General features: G+C 42.2%; 1 protein-coding gene across 3 annotated transcripts in view; it reads right to left on the reverse strand.

Annotated features, from left to right (window-relative positions):
- The window catches only part of EXOC4 (exocyst complex component 4), a 375,161-nt gene that overhangs the window by 306,284 nt on the left and 51,777 nt on the right, over window positions 1–17,100 (reverse strand). For all 3 annotated transcript variants that reach the window (XM_032448867.2, XM_085511676.1, XM_085511669.1), the window contains exon 7: window positions 16,595–16,772. In XM_032448867.2, the coding sequence (XP_032304758.2) occupies window positions 16,595–16,772 (178 nt within the window). The remainder of the gene's footprint in view (window positions 1–16,594; window positions 16,773–17,100) is intronic.

The following is a 17,100-nucleotide window of genomic DNA, read 5'->3' on the forward strand; positions in this document are numbered from 1 at the left end:
GGGCAAAGAAGAGGTTGAAGAATGAAGAAAACAAGTAAGCTAAACAGCACAACAGCTACTGAATAGCCTCCATATCCACCTCTGCCTCAAAAACAACACGGCCATTTGTTTAATCAATCGATCACAGGAAAATAAAGATATGAAAGGTTATGAGCAGAATAATTCCCTGAAACAAAGCAAAGGATCTCTATGAGTCATGTACTGGAGAATTCAAACAACAAACCACACAAGCCAACACACTGGTATGGCAATGGCACATTACCCTTTACAGCTTTCGGTGCAGCACAAGTCATAAGGCAAATTTTACTTCAAATAAACAACTTGTTCAAGGCTGAAGAGAAAACCAAATGCAGAAGCAGGATTGACTCATGCCCACTGTTCTCCAAGCTGATACTCAATCTGCTGCAGTAAATCCCTCTTCAGGCAAGAGGGCTCTGAAAATATCAATTATTGCCATGGAAAAATGATGTCGCTTACAGACTTTACATACACATGTCTTGCATATACGTACAAGATCTTCTTGCATGTAAGAAGGCAACAACGTTTTTAGAGTATGACCATTCCCTCTGGTAAAATACAATCAAGGCCGGATAGAAACTAGAATTTGGGGCATAACTTTTGCACAAGCGGATGGTCAGCCCTCCACCAACCAACGGATGGGCTGTTCCGAAGACTGCAAAAATAAACTCAGGCTTAGCAATGACTTCACAGAAACCTTTTCAGATTCGTTAAGAACATCAAGTCAGCTTTATTCTGCTTGGCCAGCACATATTTTAAGTGGAGTCCCACAGGCAGTTCTGCTGGCTGGATTACTAGCACGAGCCAAATTTAGCAGGTGCATAAATGCATCATCACGATCTTCCTGTGATGCTGGGAATCACAGGATCATAAAGTTTGGAAAAGAACTCCAAGATCACCAAGTCCAGCCGCCATCTCAATATAACCACACAAGAAGCTTAGTACAACAAAACACAACTACGAACTCAGTTGCAGCCTAGGACATCTAAAACAGTTCACATTCACCCCCAGATGCCCAATTTCTCTCCTTGGACAGACTAGCCAACGTGGTATCTTCTGTTGTTTTCTTGTTGCTTTCGTTTGGGTTTATTTAACTTTTTACCTTCTTTAGCACCACACAGACACAATCCCCTCAGACCCCCCCCCACAGAATACCCAAGTTTGGCACTGCAAAGCTCTAAAAGAGCAGTAGATTTGCAACCACTGTCAGTGCAACAGAAGCATTTTCCCTGGGCCACCTCAGCTCCTTCAACAGTACACGGCGTCTTTTCACACATGACATAAAATAAGACATGTTCCAGAAGTTCCAAGTCTGTACTCACAAAGGTATATCAAGTACCCTAGACATGTTCAAGACATCTTGTCTTTCCAGTATTTTAGCTTGGACTACTGAGAAGAAAAAATTTAGCAAGTGGAATGCACAGATCCGAGGTAACAGGAGAGCTGGGGGAGTGAGAGAGCCCTGTTAAACTCACAACAGAATGGGAACATGGAGAAGAGCAGCTCTACAAAAGACTTTTTAACCACACGACAGCAAAGATTGTACAACATTCTTCAAGAAGTTTGCTTCTCCCCTCCCATTCCACTAAGGAGAGTTACACTGAAGGAGGATTACGATTGCACTTCTACTAAATTACCTGTGCACTGAGTAAGAGGACTTGCAAACTGCACCACACTTGAGTCATTAGACCATTCAGCACTGGATATTCTAATAATAAAAGCATCAGAATAAATACAAAACCAAAAAATCCAAGCCAACAATGAAATCAGCTACCACTTAAATACCACCTGCTCCTTGGTTCTTTTTTTGCCCAACACAGACATGGTAGCATGTAACTATCCAAGTCCGCATTGCAGATTATGAGTTATTCAGGTCTTGATAAATTGGGATTATATTGAACATAAGGACAACTGATATCTGAAACTGCTCATCTCAAGCTGGATATGAACTTGTGTCCTGCAATGCAGCTGGTGTTATAGTGGTCATCGAATGGATCCAACTGAGCTCCCTCTGCTTTTTCTCATTAAAGCTCCTATTTTGTCTTTATTTTAGGCAGCAGAACCAACATATTAGTCTGTTTCTCAGCCAAAAAAATAGCAAAACAAAATTAAGATCTCCCAAGTTAACAATATTGCTCCACCCTCATAGCATCCGCGTGCTGCACTGCTCTATTTTCCAACACTTACCCCACTAGCAGACACTGACTTACAGTTCTGAGGATGCTGCTCCAGAGCAAAGTTGAAGGGATTCACATTCATTCTGTGCCATATTACAGAACAAAGCAAAAACCTCTCATGATCATTAACACAATATTATGTATCCAGGTGAACACATCCCTAATAGATCATGTAATAATCTCACACAGACCATGAAGAACTATTACGAGACTGTGTTTCTATACCACCCATTATTATGCAAACCTTTAACTCGATCTTTTAAGGAATTGTTAATTATAACAATTTGCTCACAGCGAAGTTAAATGCAAAGGAAAAGATTGTTTAACAGAACCTTCAACGTGAACCCCTGGCATTAAAAAAGTGCTAACGAAATACAAGGCATGCACTTCTTGCTGATCACTGGATGCTGAACTGTTGGGAACGTGTAATGCCAGGCACAGCACAACCATCCACTCAACATGACAACAGGCACCTCTCAAAAGGCAGAACACACTTTTTGTGACCTTGGAGATAAATCTCATAATCCCACTCTCATCTGCACCTGCTTTCCTTCGTTTGGGTATTTGATGTTTGGATTTTCATTCAAATGACTTTGCAGAGAATGTCAACACATGTTTAGGTGGTCTTATAAGAAATAGGAAGTCATTTTGGTTTGACTACAGAATACACTTAAGCCCACTGATGAAATCAGATTAATATCTAGCTAGATTTTCAGAAAATGCTATATATACACATATAAAAACCTTAAGGCATGGAGAATACAAATGTAACAGTAGATACACCAAATAAGAAACAAAGAACACTTCTCAAACTCCATCTCAGAAGAGCACAACATGAACGTGCCTCCCTCCTTCAACACCACCACTTCCCACAAAGCTGAATGAGAAGGTTGGTCAAACTTGGATTGCAACGTGAAGTTTTCCACTTAGCAATAGCAGCAGAAACAAAGCCCAACTACGCACTCAATTATTTTTACAATTTAACTGCAGCTAATAACCCCTCGATACTTATTTATTAGCACTCCCCCAAGCATGAAGGCAAAAGCAAAGATCTGAAACATAAGTGAGCATGTATCTCCTAATTGCCTGAGCCATGAATGTTAAGCACTGAAGAGACATGAAATGCGCAGGCTTTGTTGAGATTAATGTCTCAAAGAAAGACATGCACCTGTCCTATTGGAAATAAGTGTCATTCACAACAGGTTACTCAACTACTGATGCCTTTAAAGTGAAAATATGGCAAATATATAAAGAAAATAATGTATAAACACAATCGTGTGCATATAGTTGCTTGTCTTACACAACTCCCAAGAGCTCCAAGCCATGCAGCTTTAATAACAGCACAGCAGCAGAAACATACTGCTCATCGTGGATGGAACCACAGTAGTTGAACTGCAGGTCAGATACCACACTGAAGGACATTGATAGCTTTGTCAAATGCAAGGAATCTGTAGAGATCAGCAGCACTTTCACTGCTCCATCACAGAAGTTTTAGGTACACTCTCCACCACACCTAAAGATCTCTGGTAATGTCTTAATTCTTCCACCATTAGGAACAAGACAGGCTCTAAAGAAAAGACATCATCATGAATTAAAGCAAATTATCAAGAGAGGTTAGCATGAGAGAACAATTCAAAGGCACCATCATTTATCACTCTGGCAGGTAACGTGGCTGGGAAATGCAGTTTTTCTAACAGGGCATCAGGCATGTGACACACTGATTAAACTGCAAGGCAACATAGAGCCAAATCACTGTAATAAAGTGAGATCACCCTTTTACTGCATCCCAGCTAATCATGAGCAAGTCTGCTTGTTTTATTTCATTGTCCTTTGCGAATAAAAAGGGAATGAATTTTGATATTATGCTTAAGGAACCATTCTGATTTACTGACCTGTTGGGAGGTCTAAGTGATTTGGGCTGTTCTCCTGGTCATATGCAACAATATCTGACTTGCTTAAGCCTGGGGGCTGGAAGGGGGCGGGGGGAAATTAATGACACGATTAACTTTTCTGCAGTTGATATGAATCTGCCATGCAGACATGAGTCCTGTTTCTTGTTTTCATCTGAGGTGTTGCAGGACAGGACGACCACCAGCTCCCCATTCTCCACCTCCTGCCATGAGCCATTGGGATAGTAGGTTTGACATAAGAGACTTGGCTATCAACGCGCCTTCTTTAAAAGAAAAAAGGACACAGGAATTGTTATTTTTCTTAGTGGTTATTATAATGCAAAATTAGATGTGGGATTTTCAAATGAATCTAAAGCAATTAGTTGCACAAGTCCCACTGGATCGTCAAGGGAGTTAGATCCTAAGTGCCTTTGGCTCTTCTGGAAAACCCCATCCATCAAAGAAATTCATAGGGTGGCTCAATAACTATAGGAAAAAAAAACAAGTAATGAGCTCAGTTGAGTTTCAGAGCTATTTTCCCAGTATTTTACAGGGGCTCCTCAGCCACCACAACACTCTGAATAACACCATCACCACCAAGTGACCAGCGACACGAAGACACAAAGTATTACTGAAAATCAAAGGCAACGCTCCAGTAAATAAAAGCGCCAGACCCACATCACTCAAGCCACAGCATCTAAGCTAAGCACACATGTATTTTTCATTCTCCTCTTTTCATACTGCTCTTTGATGTGATTTTTTTTTCAAGCCTATGCTATAAATGTAAAGCAGAGGGAGTCCAGCTTTTATTACTGGAAAGAATGAATTAACAATGCAACACATTTTATTATTATTTTAATCAGTTTCCAGCTCACAGCTTTACTCAGGATATGCCAACAATCACACATTTCTTAGTCTCTTTCCAGCAAACGAGGACCCCAAAGAGCTACGCAAGGCATTTAATTACATTCTAGGTGTAGAATGACTATATACGGGTCACGTTTAATTAACCAGTTCCCTCATCTCCCCCTTTTCTCAGGTGAAAACAGGTTGCCATGGCTCCTAGCATGGACATTGTTATTGTCTTTTACATTTGTTTAAGAACAACAATTAACATGCAGATTCTTGAATTAATAATACTATTATTTTCACATACGTAGCCTATATTTTGATAGATGTGGGTCATATTCAAAGAAAAGGGAAGAGAAAAATGAGAGTGTTTGCCCATAGATCACCAACAAGCCCTACAGAGAGCTACCACCACCTGCATCTGTCACATGAAATCATAGAATCATAGAATGGCCTGGGTTGAAAAGGAACACAATGATCATCCACTTCCAACCCACTGCAGTGTGTAGGGTCATCAACCACCAGACCAGGCTGCCCAGAGCCACATCCAGCCTGGACTTGAATGCCTGCAGGGATGGGGCATCCACAGCCTCCTTGGGCAACCTGTTCCTGTGTGTCACCACCCTCTGAGCACTGCAGCAGAACAAACCTGCATATGAAACCAAAATGAGACTCATCCTCTCCCTGAAGTTTGCACACCAAGTCAGCAGGAATGCTAGGAGAAGAGAGAAGGGAAGGAGTGCTACTAAGAAATAGAGGTCTGGTAGAAATACACCATTTTTAAACCATTCCTCCTTGGAAGATGCAAGATATTTTGTGTAGACAGAAAACAGAGCACCCACAAAAATAAGTGTCATCAAGATTTCTATTACTTTGGGTGTAAGATGGGTGGTTACAGCCATTCTCACCTTTCTTTTGTGCATACCAGTATTGAAATCTTATCTCTTCTGTTACCATTAAGCTCATTTTCTCCTCATCTCTGTAAATCCTGTTTTGGAGTCTATGTTTGTTGAAGCAATAAGGGTTGGGTGTTCCACAAAGTCCAGCTTATCAGGGAAGATGGATTTCCAGAAACAGTGTAGAGTTATTCAGAATTTATGTAAATCCCCACATGAACTTCCATTAGATACTGTTGGCTCTTGGCCAATCAAAATACAGAGATTGGCACACTGCGTGGCTAGAGAAACACTCATTAAATTATTATGCAAATTATTATGCTGTTTTGTAAGGCAAAAAGAAGTGCAAGCTTAAAACTTGTTTTATGGTGTCAGCAATCACACGAGTCCACCCAGCAGGAACAACGGACCTTTAGTGCCAAGAGTTAAAACTGGATCCACTGATCCGCAAACTCATCAACTGCAAAGAATCTGAAAGCACGTAAAACCAAGAAAAAAATAAAGGCAGATTGTTAACCACATGAAGCAATGTTAAATTTTGATTTTAGTTCATACTTATGAAACAGCCTCCCCGTCCAATTCACTAAGAATTAGACATGTTTATAATAGAGAAATATGTATCAGCCCATTTCAGCCTGTGTCACATCAGCATCTCCCACGTTGATTTGTTCCAGTCAATCTTGAGTTTTCTTTATTTTTTTTTAAACTCATGGTTAGATGTCAGCAGCTGCCATTATCAGAACACTGAGGAGAGCAACAGAAGGATTTGGAGGTGGAGAAGCGTTGTTTGTTCTCAGTACAAGTTGGGAGTTCGTCATTCCCAGCAAAGCACGCAGGCTTTGAGCTCCTCAGACTCTGTCAGTCCAGAAATCACTGGTGAATCATCAGCCACTTGCTGGTGGTTTGTAATACACCATTACACAATATATATAGAAGCAGAGATTATGTTCCCTGAGCACTTGGGATAAAAGATGGTGAAAACTTGGTACAGCAGAAGTTGCTCAAGCTGAAGAATATATGTGAACTAATGATGAGAAAATAACACGGTTGACTCTGTTTTAATACCTTCTCACCATGGCTCCCACTCATGTATGTACCCTCTCTCTACCCGCTTCAGACTCAAGCCTTCAGTTTCTATAACCAGAATTCACACCATCCACTGAAAAAATAACGCATTTATAAACCCAGTGACATATTACTCAAAATCAATGAGAACTACGTGCAGACTTGCTAAATAAAGCCACTTGAAAAGGCAGCTGGTCAGCGAGACCATGAAAGAAAGCACCAAATAAGCAGAATATTGAAGCCTGTGGATTGTCACCAAGGCATTAATTGAAACACCAAATTTTAAGTGTTGGGTGTTATGCATATTCATGTCCCGATTCTCAGCAGTGCAGAGCATCCACAATGTCAAGAGGAACAAAAAGCTCAAAAACTCTGAATAAAGCCAACCAAAAAGCTCACACAGTAGACTCCCTCCTTCTGCAGTATCAAAATTCAAACCAAAACTAATAAGTGTTTCCCAACCTTTCACTGGTGTTTTTTTTTCCTCCGCTCATTCAAACATCAGCGTCCCCATGTGTAAAACACAGAATGGCATCACCCTGGTGAGATCAGATGACTTAAGTCACTTTGATGATGAGAATCACGCTGTGAAATAGATGTTCCTAAAACATTTTATGCATACTACTACAGATCCGCAGCACGTTTCAAAGTGCTGCAGACGTGCCTGAAGCTGCAGCAGCAACACCTTACCAAGTGTATGTGCACAGACTCGCATCTGCCTTCACAAATGGAAAGGATCTGCTGTTTTCCCAGCCGTAGCATTACGTCTTTGCTTATGTATCCACATAAATGCTGGACTTTCTCTTCTGCCCTGCAAGGCTGTGGATGCCCCCTACCTAAAAGCATTCAAGGCCAGGCTGGATGGATGGGGCTGTGAGCAGCTTAGTCTGGTGAGAGGTGACCCTGCCTATAGTGGGGGGGGGGGTTGGAACTTGATGGTCTGAAAGGTCCCTTCCAACCCAAACCCATTCTATGATTCTGGCTGGAGACCTGAAGGAAGGCTGAGAGTGTGATAATGGTGAAAGAAGGAGAAAAGATCTGGATAGAGGTGGAAGAAAGGCGTGCATGCGTGTGCATGAAGCAGCAGTGGGTGAGTAGAATGAAAGAGAAAGAAATGAAATGGAAATTCTTCCAGCCCTTTTCTGAATATGATGTATGTAAGTGTGGCAATTTCCAACTGAGGAGGACTGAGCATCTTGACTCACTTTGCTCTCAGTCCTAGGAGTCAGTTGTTAAGGGCTCACCTGCAAACACTGCCATCTATGAGCATAAAAACAAAGAAAAGTGAACAGGAGGAGAAATTTAAGAAAACTTTACCCAACACAATTCCCATGTCACCAAATTACTGAAGAAAATCACGCAGGCCTCCAGAAAAACAAAGTTGAGATTTCATATCGGGAAAGAAACAGCAGGAGCTGGTAAACTTCAGGGAAAAAAACCAAAGATTCTACCTTAGCATTTTGTAAATGTCATGCATGTTAAACACAACAAGTGCACAGCGCAGGAGTGGAAAGGCTTTTAAGCACAACAGTTTCCAAACATTTCCCTAGGAACACAGCTAGTCTGTAACATTAGCAGGAATTTGCCTGCATGAATCCCTCATGCACTGCTGTCAGATTAGACTCCTTGCAGAGAGGACATGATGAGCATTTGGCCTTTTCCCATTCACAGCATTTTTATGATGCTAGTAAGAGTGTGTCTCACTGCCACACAGGGACCCAGTGTGAATAACGTCAGCACATCAAAAGTAGCGTGGTTTTATAGTCCTATAAAACATGTCTACAAATGCTGATGAATTACTTGTAGTCTCTCCTAATTCTAGCTGACAGGAGTAATAAAGTGCAGCGGACACTGATAGTAACTGGGAAAAAAAGCACATCAGACCTAGCAAAACTGTTTGAGAATCTAGGGAAATGGCTACAACTAAAGACACTGTGTGTATCTACAGCACATTACTGTTTCTTCTATGTCAGAGAATCACAGAATGACTTAGGTTGAAAGGGACCCCAAGGATCATGAAGCTCCAATCCCCTCACCACAGGCAGGGCCACCAACCTCCACATTTAATACCAGCCCAGGCTGCCCAGGGCTCCATCCAACCTGGCTTAAACACCTCCAGGGATGGTCGGGGCAACCACAGCCTCTCTGGGCAGCTGTTCCAGCACCTCACCACTCTCTCTGTAAAGAACTTTCCCCTGACATCCAATCTAAATCTTCCCTCCCACCACTTCAAACCATTTCCCTATGTCCTGCTATTATCTACCCTTTCAAAGTGTTGGCTCCCCTCCTGTTTGTAGGCTTCCTTTAGGAACTGGAAGGCCGCAATGAGTTCACCCCACAGCTTTCTCTTCCCCAGGCTTCTTCTCTACCTTCCATTTCTTCTATATCAACCCATAAATTAACAGCTGCAGAACACGAAGGCTAAGGAGCAATTTACAGGCTGGCAATTTTGTACATTTTTGTATGGAATGCCCATATTGTTGCTGGCAATTTGAAACACAGCCTTCACACCAGGCGTGGTGGCCACTCAACAACCTTCACACTCATCTTCTGAGAGCTTCCAATTTGCTAAAGAAAGACAATGTTAGCTTAAAAAAACAGAAAGACTTCTGTACTCTCAAACTGTACACATTAGAGAGTATTTGACAGTGGAAAAGGATTCAAAATGCACAGGTTCCATTCAAACTGCCAAAAATCAAAGTAGGAAACAATGCTATTCCCTCATTTTGTATTGCTGACCTTTTCACGGAATCATTTGAGTTGAAAGGGACCATTACAGGCCATCTACTCCAAATACCCTGCATTGAACAGGGACATCTACAGCTGGACCAGATGCTTGGAGTCCACCCAGCCTGACCTCAACCTCTGGGCATCCTGTGCCAGTGCCACACTACCCTTACCTTAAAGAACTTCTTCCTTATATCCATTTTAAATCTTCCATCTTTTAGTATGAAACCATTTCCCCTTGTTCTCAGAGGGGGGGGGAATATATATATGCTTGTAATTCATTGAGTTACTTAAATATTTATAAAATCCTGCCAAAACTTTATAACTCCATTGCCATGCTCAACTTCTAGAAGGGAAATCTACCCAAACTGAAGAGCCCCTCAGGTTCATTGCAGCTTGAGACTCAACAGTATGGCCAGAAGATGGTTATTTTTTTCCCTTGCTCACATACCAGCAAGAATTTCATTACATGAGCTCATATTTTTAAATCTCCCAAACCATGAGCCCAGTGACCCCTTCTGCAATAAAATGCACAAGTGTTTGTACACTGTTCAAATACCTCATTCTTATGCAGGGCTTTATCTCTTTGAACTTTAAAGTAAACGTTAGTGTTTATCAAATAAATTGGATCAACAGCTCTGGGATACATATGACTGCCGAAATAAAAGCTGGAGCGTAGAATTATTCTCACCTATTTCTGCTGTGTCACCACGCTAATACAGCGCAGTTCAATTAACAAGGACCATTCCTGGGGAAAAACAATAACCCAGCATTCATAGTTCAGCCCTGGACTTCTTCCAGGTACCTGTTACCAAAGCCATTCAGTCAGTTTTAAACACACTTCAGCAAGAATCATTCGGTGATAAGGAAAACAGATCGATGTGAATTTCTGCTTCACATTCTTTGCTTTTGACAGCAAACTGTGCCATTGCTACCTCGTTCCTTGCCCTTTCAATTGCATAATACACCCTACACTATGACACTTTGCACTTGACAACTTTGTCACCTTTACCTGGGCAATTTTAGCCATCCTGAATTCACAGCACATCTCCTCGGGAGCTTAAGTACCCAATTACTTCCTGATTGAAAGCATAAGGAGATAACTTGAACCATTAGATAAGTTGGAATGAGTCTATCAAATGCATTAGCTCAAAAGATATCACATATCGTTCTGAAGTACACTCAGTGTTAGCAAAGTTTAAGGAAACACCTTCCTGCAATGTCATCTTGTCCCTTCTTGGATTCAAACAGGCGACGTTTATCCTGGCCCATATACTTTCACTGAAAGTTTTTCATGCTCCTAGTAGATGTTAGCAGAGGGAAAAAAAAAAAGTCATGTAACACTCTGTGTGCTGTATTTCTTACTAAATAATTCATGCTATGAGTTCACTTCCAATAAGAGATGGGGAAAAAAACATGCCAAGTTGCCTGCTCTGTAATTATTTAAATTCCAATTTTCAATATCAGCATCCTGGAGAGCATAGCACTCTCTCTCCATCCTTTGTGCACCCAAGATTGAAACGGTGTTTTTCAAATGCTGAACAAAAATCACTTTCACAGCCATCATCCTCTCAGCTAAATGAGAGATGAGCATTAATGAGACAAACCAGGCAGGAGTCCGAGGGCATCAGTTCCACACATTTAAGATCATTTAAAGGGAACCAGAAAAACTGTCAGGCACATTATTTTGAAGACAACCATGAAACCATTAATTTCCCCAAGACAACGTTCTGATAAATAATGCTACTGCACGGCCAAGATATTACCTGGTGAACTTCCCAGATGTGACGGCTGTTTCACGTATTGCTGTGACATTTCAACTAGTATTTATGACATATTAACACTAACACTTCTCATACAAGAGTCGTACCTTATTACAATTAACTGTGCCATAAACAGTTAATTCATCCTTTAAATGCAAAGCTTCTGCAAAGAGAGATTTGATATCCTATTCCAGAGTATATACCTTCTTAACTGAAATCACTACTGCAGAGATTCAGGGATCACGATAGGCGACCACTCCTGAACTGCTTTTAGCATCACCATCCATTTCAGTAAGCTTTTTACACTGCTGCCAGGACTGTGCTGATCCACACAGGTTAAGCAATAAGCCACCTGCTTTTTGCATGAGTGCTCTGAGGTGCTGCTCAACATAGCAGCTTTGGCTGAGTAAAGATGCAGATATCAACATCAACCCTTTGCTTCCCTCTTTTCCCCTATGCCAACACTGACATAGTTCAGGGACCTGAGCAAGCAGAATATGCAGCCAGCAGAAAACATCTGGCCAAACCAAATCCGTCAAATTAGATACCTGCTAAGAAAATGAGCATCAATGCCAGAAGAAGAGAAGCATCCTCAGACGTGGAGGTGGAAGTAGTGGTATCACAGCACAGCTGACAGATCTGTACAGCCTGCTGTGGAGTTGAACCCTCTCTACACCTCTTCCAGGGGATGCAATGGGGTAAATCAAGTGACTGCTCAACCCCACTGCCTTACCCTGCTTAAAGGAGAAGTGTATTTTGCTTTTAATATATCCACATGGAGCATGGCAACTACAAGTGAAGCCCAGCTTTTCAGCAACACATCACACTGCTGGCCACCAGACTTAGCTGCATACTGCAGAACTGCTCCATCTCCCTGCTTGAAACATGGAAATACGTTGTTCCCCTTTACAGGGAAGAAAATGCCACACACCTTCTAGGCAGAGGAGCATAATAAGTAAAGGAAACAGGTGTATCGTTCAGGAGTCTCTGGTACTTCCAACTCTGCAGCAACAGAACAGAAACATGCTGGCAGAGGACAGCCTTCAGCTTCTCCTGTCACAACTTTCTGATGCTTTCAGCAATGCTTAGGCTGCTAAATAACAATGTTTTCCAAAAACACCTGACAGCATCAAACAAAAGACCACAAAACAGGGACAGAAGCATGAATGTTTGTGTACTGTCCCCCCTGGTGCTTCTGAAGACATCACGTACATCCCCACAGCACCGATGTGAATTTCCTTCTCTTCTGCAGCAGAAAGAAATCAGAGATCGGCCACCTCCTTAAAAGGCCGAGAACTGTCAACTACAAACATCACTACTACAAAAGGAAAGATCTCTTCCTTGGAGGCAAATAGCACTGGCATAAGCTAATAACAGGATACTGAGGATGCATGGAGATGTCACGATTTGTGGGCATTTTCTCCAGCAGCAGGGTACTGCACTCATACAAAAGCTGACAGGATGATCACCCTGTCACCAGGAAGGTGACATTTCTGAAGAAGCTGAATGAACACTGGTATTATTCAGCAGGGACAGGTGCCTCTCTCTCATCTTGGTATCAAAAGACAGTGCTAAGAAAGAAAAAAAATGGTGAATGAGCTGTTAAGTGTTCTCTGCAATGGATAACAGCAAGAAAGAACCAGCACACTAAGTATCCATTGGTGCTGTAGCATGTCCTCTGTTAGCCCCCTGACTCTAACACAACGGGACAGGTGTGCCTGCCTTTAGCCCAAGGACATAGGACGGCTGCTCCAAAAGTAACACCTCCCATTTTCTTATGTTGGCTCACAGCATCACAGCCAGATGTTGGTGATATGGAAGTAGAGGTTGAACTTTCCCACCAATACTGGTGTTACATTTAGTTGCTGTGTGCCAGATAGCAGCAGAGATGCAGTCTGACAAAATGATGTCTGACACTGGGAACAAAGAGTGGATGCAGCACAGCGAGGGGGTGGGTGATGAGTTTCAGCAGTGGCGACTGTGGGTCACCTCCACTGGTACAGATATCTACAAGTGTGGCATGAACTACTCACACCAGTACAGCTCTGAGGGCTGTTCTCATACAGCTCACAGCTCTCTCGCCAACCAAGCACTTGATCCTATACGAAGTGTGCTCCTCAGAAGGATATTTTCAGATGGAAGTTTTTCACTCAGAGGGTGGTGATGCACTGGAACAGGTTGCCCAAGGAGGCTGTGGATGCCCCATCCCTGGGGACATTCAAGGCCAGGCTGGATGTGGCTCTGGGCAGCCTGGTCTGTTGGTTGGTGACGCTGCACATAGCAGGGGGGTTGAAACTGAATGATCATTGTGTTCCTTTTCAACCCAGACCATCCTACAATTCTATGATCGCACCCACAGTGAAGAGCTAAATTAACTCCATACATAAAATAGCACATTAAAACTGAAACAACTTCCGCACCTCTCTCTTGTTGGTATGGCAATACTACTACAGGCAAGGCTGGCTCTGGTACAAATAACTTCAAGCTGTGTTTTACCAAGCAAGGCTGCTCTAATATTTTGACAAACTGATTTTTTTTGTTGGTTTGTTTTCTGGCAGCCAGCTCTAAAAGGTCACTCTGTCTTTCTCCCGATGACTTCAGTATTATTCTTTTATTATTCACAGAGAAGGTCAAAAATACATCTACATGCTCAGTATCTGAACGCTGCACGGCTTTGAACCACCTCACTAATACCACACCACAGTGATTTGTGTTGTTATTAGGCAGCACTCAGAAATCCAGCTAAACAAAAAAAAAAACAAGGAAAAAAAAGACAATTTCCAGCCCGCTGTGAGCGCACATTATGACTTCAGTACAGAGCTATAAAGAGATAACCTTGCTGTAACATATTTCACATGCAGAGATGCACAATGTGTGCGTGGAAGAGATTATCTGCGTGAATTACAGAGCCATGTGGTACTGCTCCAGCACTGTGAATAAGTTTCATTCATTATGACCTGCAGGAATTGCGTCGTTTCCCCAATGCACCCCACCACTAACCTACTTCTTCCACGTTTTCACCTTCCCCCGACAGCATTTAAAATAAGTACTTTTACAACAGTTTTCTGCTCTCCCCCTTGCCACAAATGTAAAGTCTCCCCTCACAAAATTACCCCTAATTGAAAACACGACATAGAAATAACTTTGTCTTGGGCTCAGAAAAACCCATTCCTATGATCACACACAAAAAAACAACCCACAAGGTTTTGAACAGAGAAATAGAAAATCTCCTCCTTTACAGTCAGCCGATGCTCATCTCTTACCCTAAAACTGCAAGAGATCATGGAGTTTTTAAGTGCAGCTTTTGTGCACTGGCAAAGCTATCTGTGGATCTTATAGAAGCTTTTCAGGCTCCTTCTGACACTTGTGCTGTCACGCCAATAGCATTGAGATCCTTACAGTTGGGCTTTTACATTTTCCTTGGCATCTTATGTTATTTTTTTTGTAAAAGGCCTTGCTATGTATTTTCTCCCTAATAAAGAAAGCTCACTCACTCTGTACGTGCACACCTACATACGCTTCTGTACAAAAGTTTTATCAATGTTATTTTGTAATAGCCAGTGTAACTCACTCTTCACTTAACCACTCATGAGGAATGAAACCATCACAAGCCCTCACAGATAAGGGGGTATTACCAGCCTTGTCGTTCTGCTTCACCGGAGATAAAATCTTGGAGGATTTTTAGTCCCGGGTCCTGTCCTGCTACAGCAAAGTTTGCACAATTCAAAGCTCTTAAAGGATTTCTCGACCTTGTGTATGACAGTAAGGTGGCTGGAGATACTTACTGCCGAACCCCTTCCTCCTGTCCTGAAGTCTTTGCTTTGATGGGCCAGACAGCTTCAATTTTATGACACTCCTTTGTTTAGAAAACTTATCATTAACCTCTGTCTGGATATTCCCAAATTTTTCCTGCAATACTGAAGGAAGGTGAAAATCCTTTACAAAGACACATAAGTGGATAAGAAGACAGTGGGAGTGATCAAAAAGCCAATACAATACATTTACCAAGTTCAAGAAGTGCCTAAATTCACAGCGTGCATGCAGTTGGCCGTATCTGTGTAAGCAAAAATCCTACGTGCATCATTCCAGAGCGTACAAATGAGATCAGTTCAAGAGGAAAGGCATTACAACAGAGATAAGATGGCAAAAGGACTGGCACAATAGAGAGGTGCTATGAAGGAAGGGAAGGAGATTGCTCGCTCGAGTCAGATGATTCCAGGTTCACAGGGGAAAGCCTCAAAAGGAGGAATCTCCAGGAAAAGGGAGGTCTAAGAGAGATGCAGCCAGGCTCCACCCCTTGCAGTTGCACAGGTGAACTGCCCTCACCTTTACTCCCAGGGCTGAGCAGGTCCTTTACCCAGCTGCTCAATCAAGTGGATGAGGCATTGACTCAACAGTCACCATAAACACAGTCCAATAAGCCTTTAGAGAAACAAGAATAGACCTGTGCCCTACAATAAAAATGTGCGTTCGGTGCTGGAGACAGTATTTTTCAAGAACAGGACAGAGGTGAAATGACCAACATAAATCTTGTAAACAATGGCAGGTTAATTTCTTCAGCCTCCTCTAGAAAACAATGGGTGAATTGTACAGTCCTCTACATGGAAAAGATACAAATTGTAAAAAGTGGGGGGGAAAAAAAAAAGAAAAATCTACTGATCATGTGTTAACCTCACAAAAAGAATGAGAGAAAAGTCGTGTGACAGACAGCTCTGCTGCTCAGATGCTATGGTGATAGGCGTGGTACCAAAATAAAGTCTAAGCAAGGTTCAGCTTTAGCATGCTATGGTTTAGAATATGAATCAAACAAGGCTCCCCTGAAAACATGCTAGCAGCTACTGTCTCAACTGACTACAACCAAGGCGTAATGACAAGGGAAGACAAGCGATTAGAGCAGTGACACTTAATAAGACAGGCATGGCATGGGAACATGGAACAAAAGTGTCACTATTTGAAAGCTTCTGCTAAATCACTCAGTAGACAAAAGGAATCAACTACTCCATGCACTGTAACGGTGAATCCATAGTTTTTGTTTCGCTGGTATTTAAGCTCTTTGGAATCTAGAAGTTTGCTAGAAACATGTAAACTCACCATAAGTCGAGACAACTTCCAGTGCAGCTGTCCTTTGAGCATAACAGAACTGTTTGCTGTGGTATTCTGGTTTAAAAACTGTCCCAAGCAGAAACTGTGCCCATCTGACAGACTCTTACCTGCAAGACATCCTGGATCTTCACCCACACATCAACCATGTCGTAGAGCTTGATATCACCATCATACTGGCTGCAAGGAGAGGCCACCGTTTGCTGAAGGTGTCCAAGGACTACAGAGTGCGCAGCAGCCACAGCGTTGAATTTGTCAAAGAGAAGCTCCAGCAGCTCCAGCAGCAACCTGAAAGGGACAAGAGCAACCTCCACTCAGGTTACAGTGTATTCTGGAAACATGTTGTAAGGCAGCATATCAGGGCAATTGGCAGGAATCAGATCTTGACTTCAGACTCAGTTTTGAGACAACCAGGCAGTCCACAACAAAGCATCAAACTCTCTGTTGCCCCTAGAGGACCAGTTCAAGTTTCATACCTCGTTACTTCCTACCAACTTTCTTTTTGCACTCTCTTCTATATCCGAGCTGCTCATCTTTAACATGCTCTGCCTGGGGTGCAGGAAAGACAAATTCATTCCTAACTTCAGAACACTTCAATGCTGTGACATTACAGATC

This window comes from Coturnix japonica, chromosome 1, assembly GCF_054131305.1.
Source record: "Coturnix japonica strain WE chromosome 1, WE-NBRP24, whole genome shotgun sequence".
NCBI classification, from domain to species: Eukaryota; Metazoa; Chordata; class Aves; order Galliformes; family Phasianidae; genus Coturnix; species Coturnix japonica.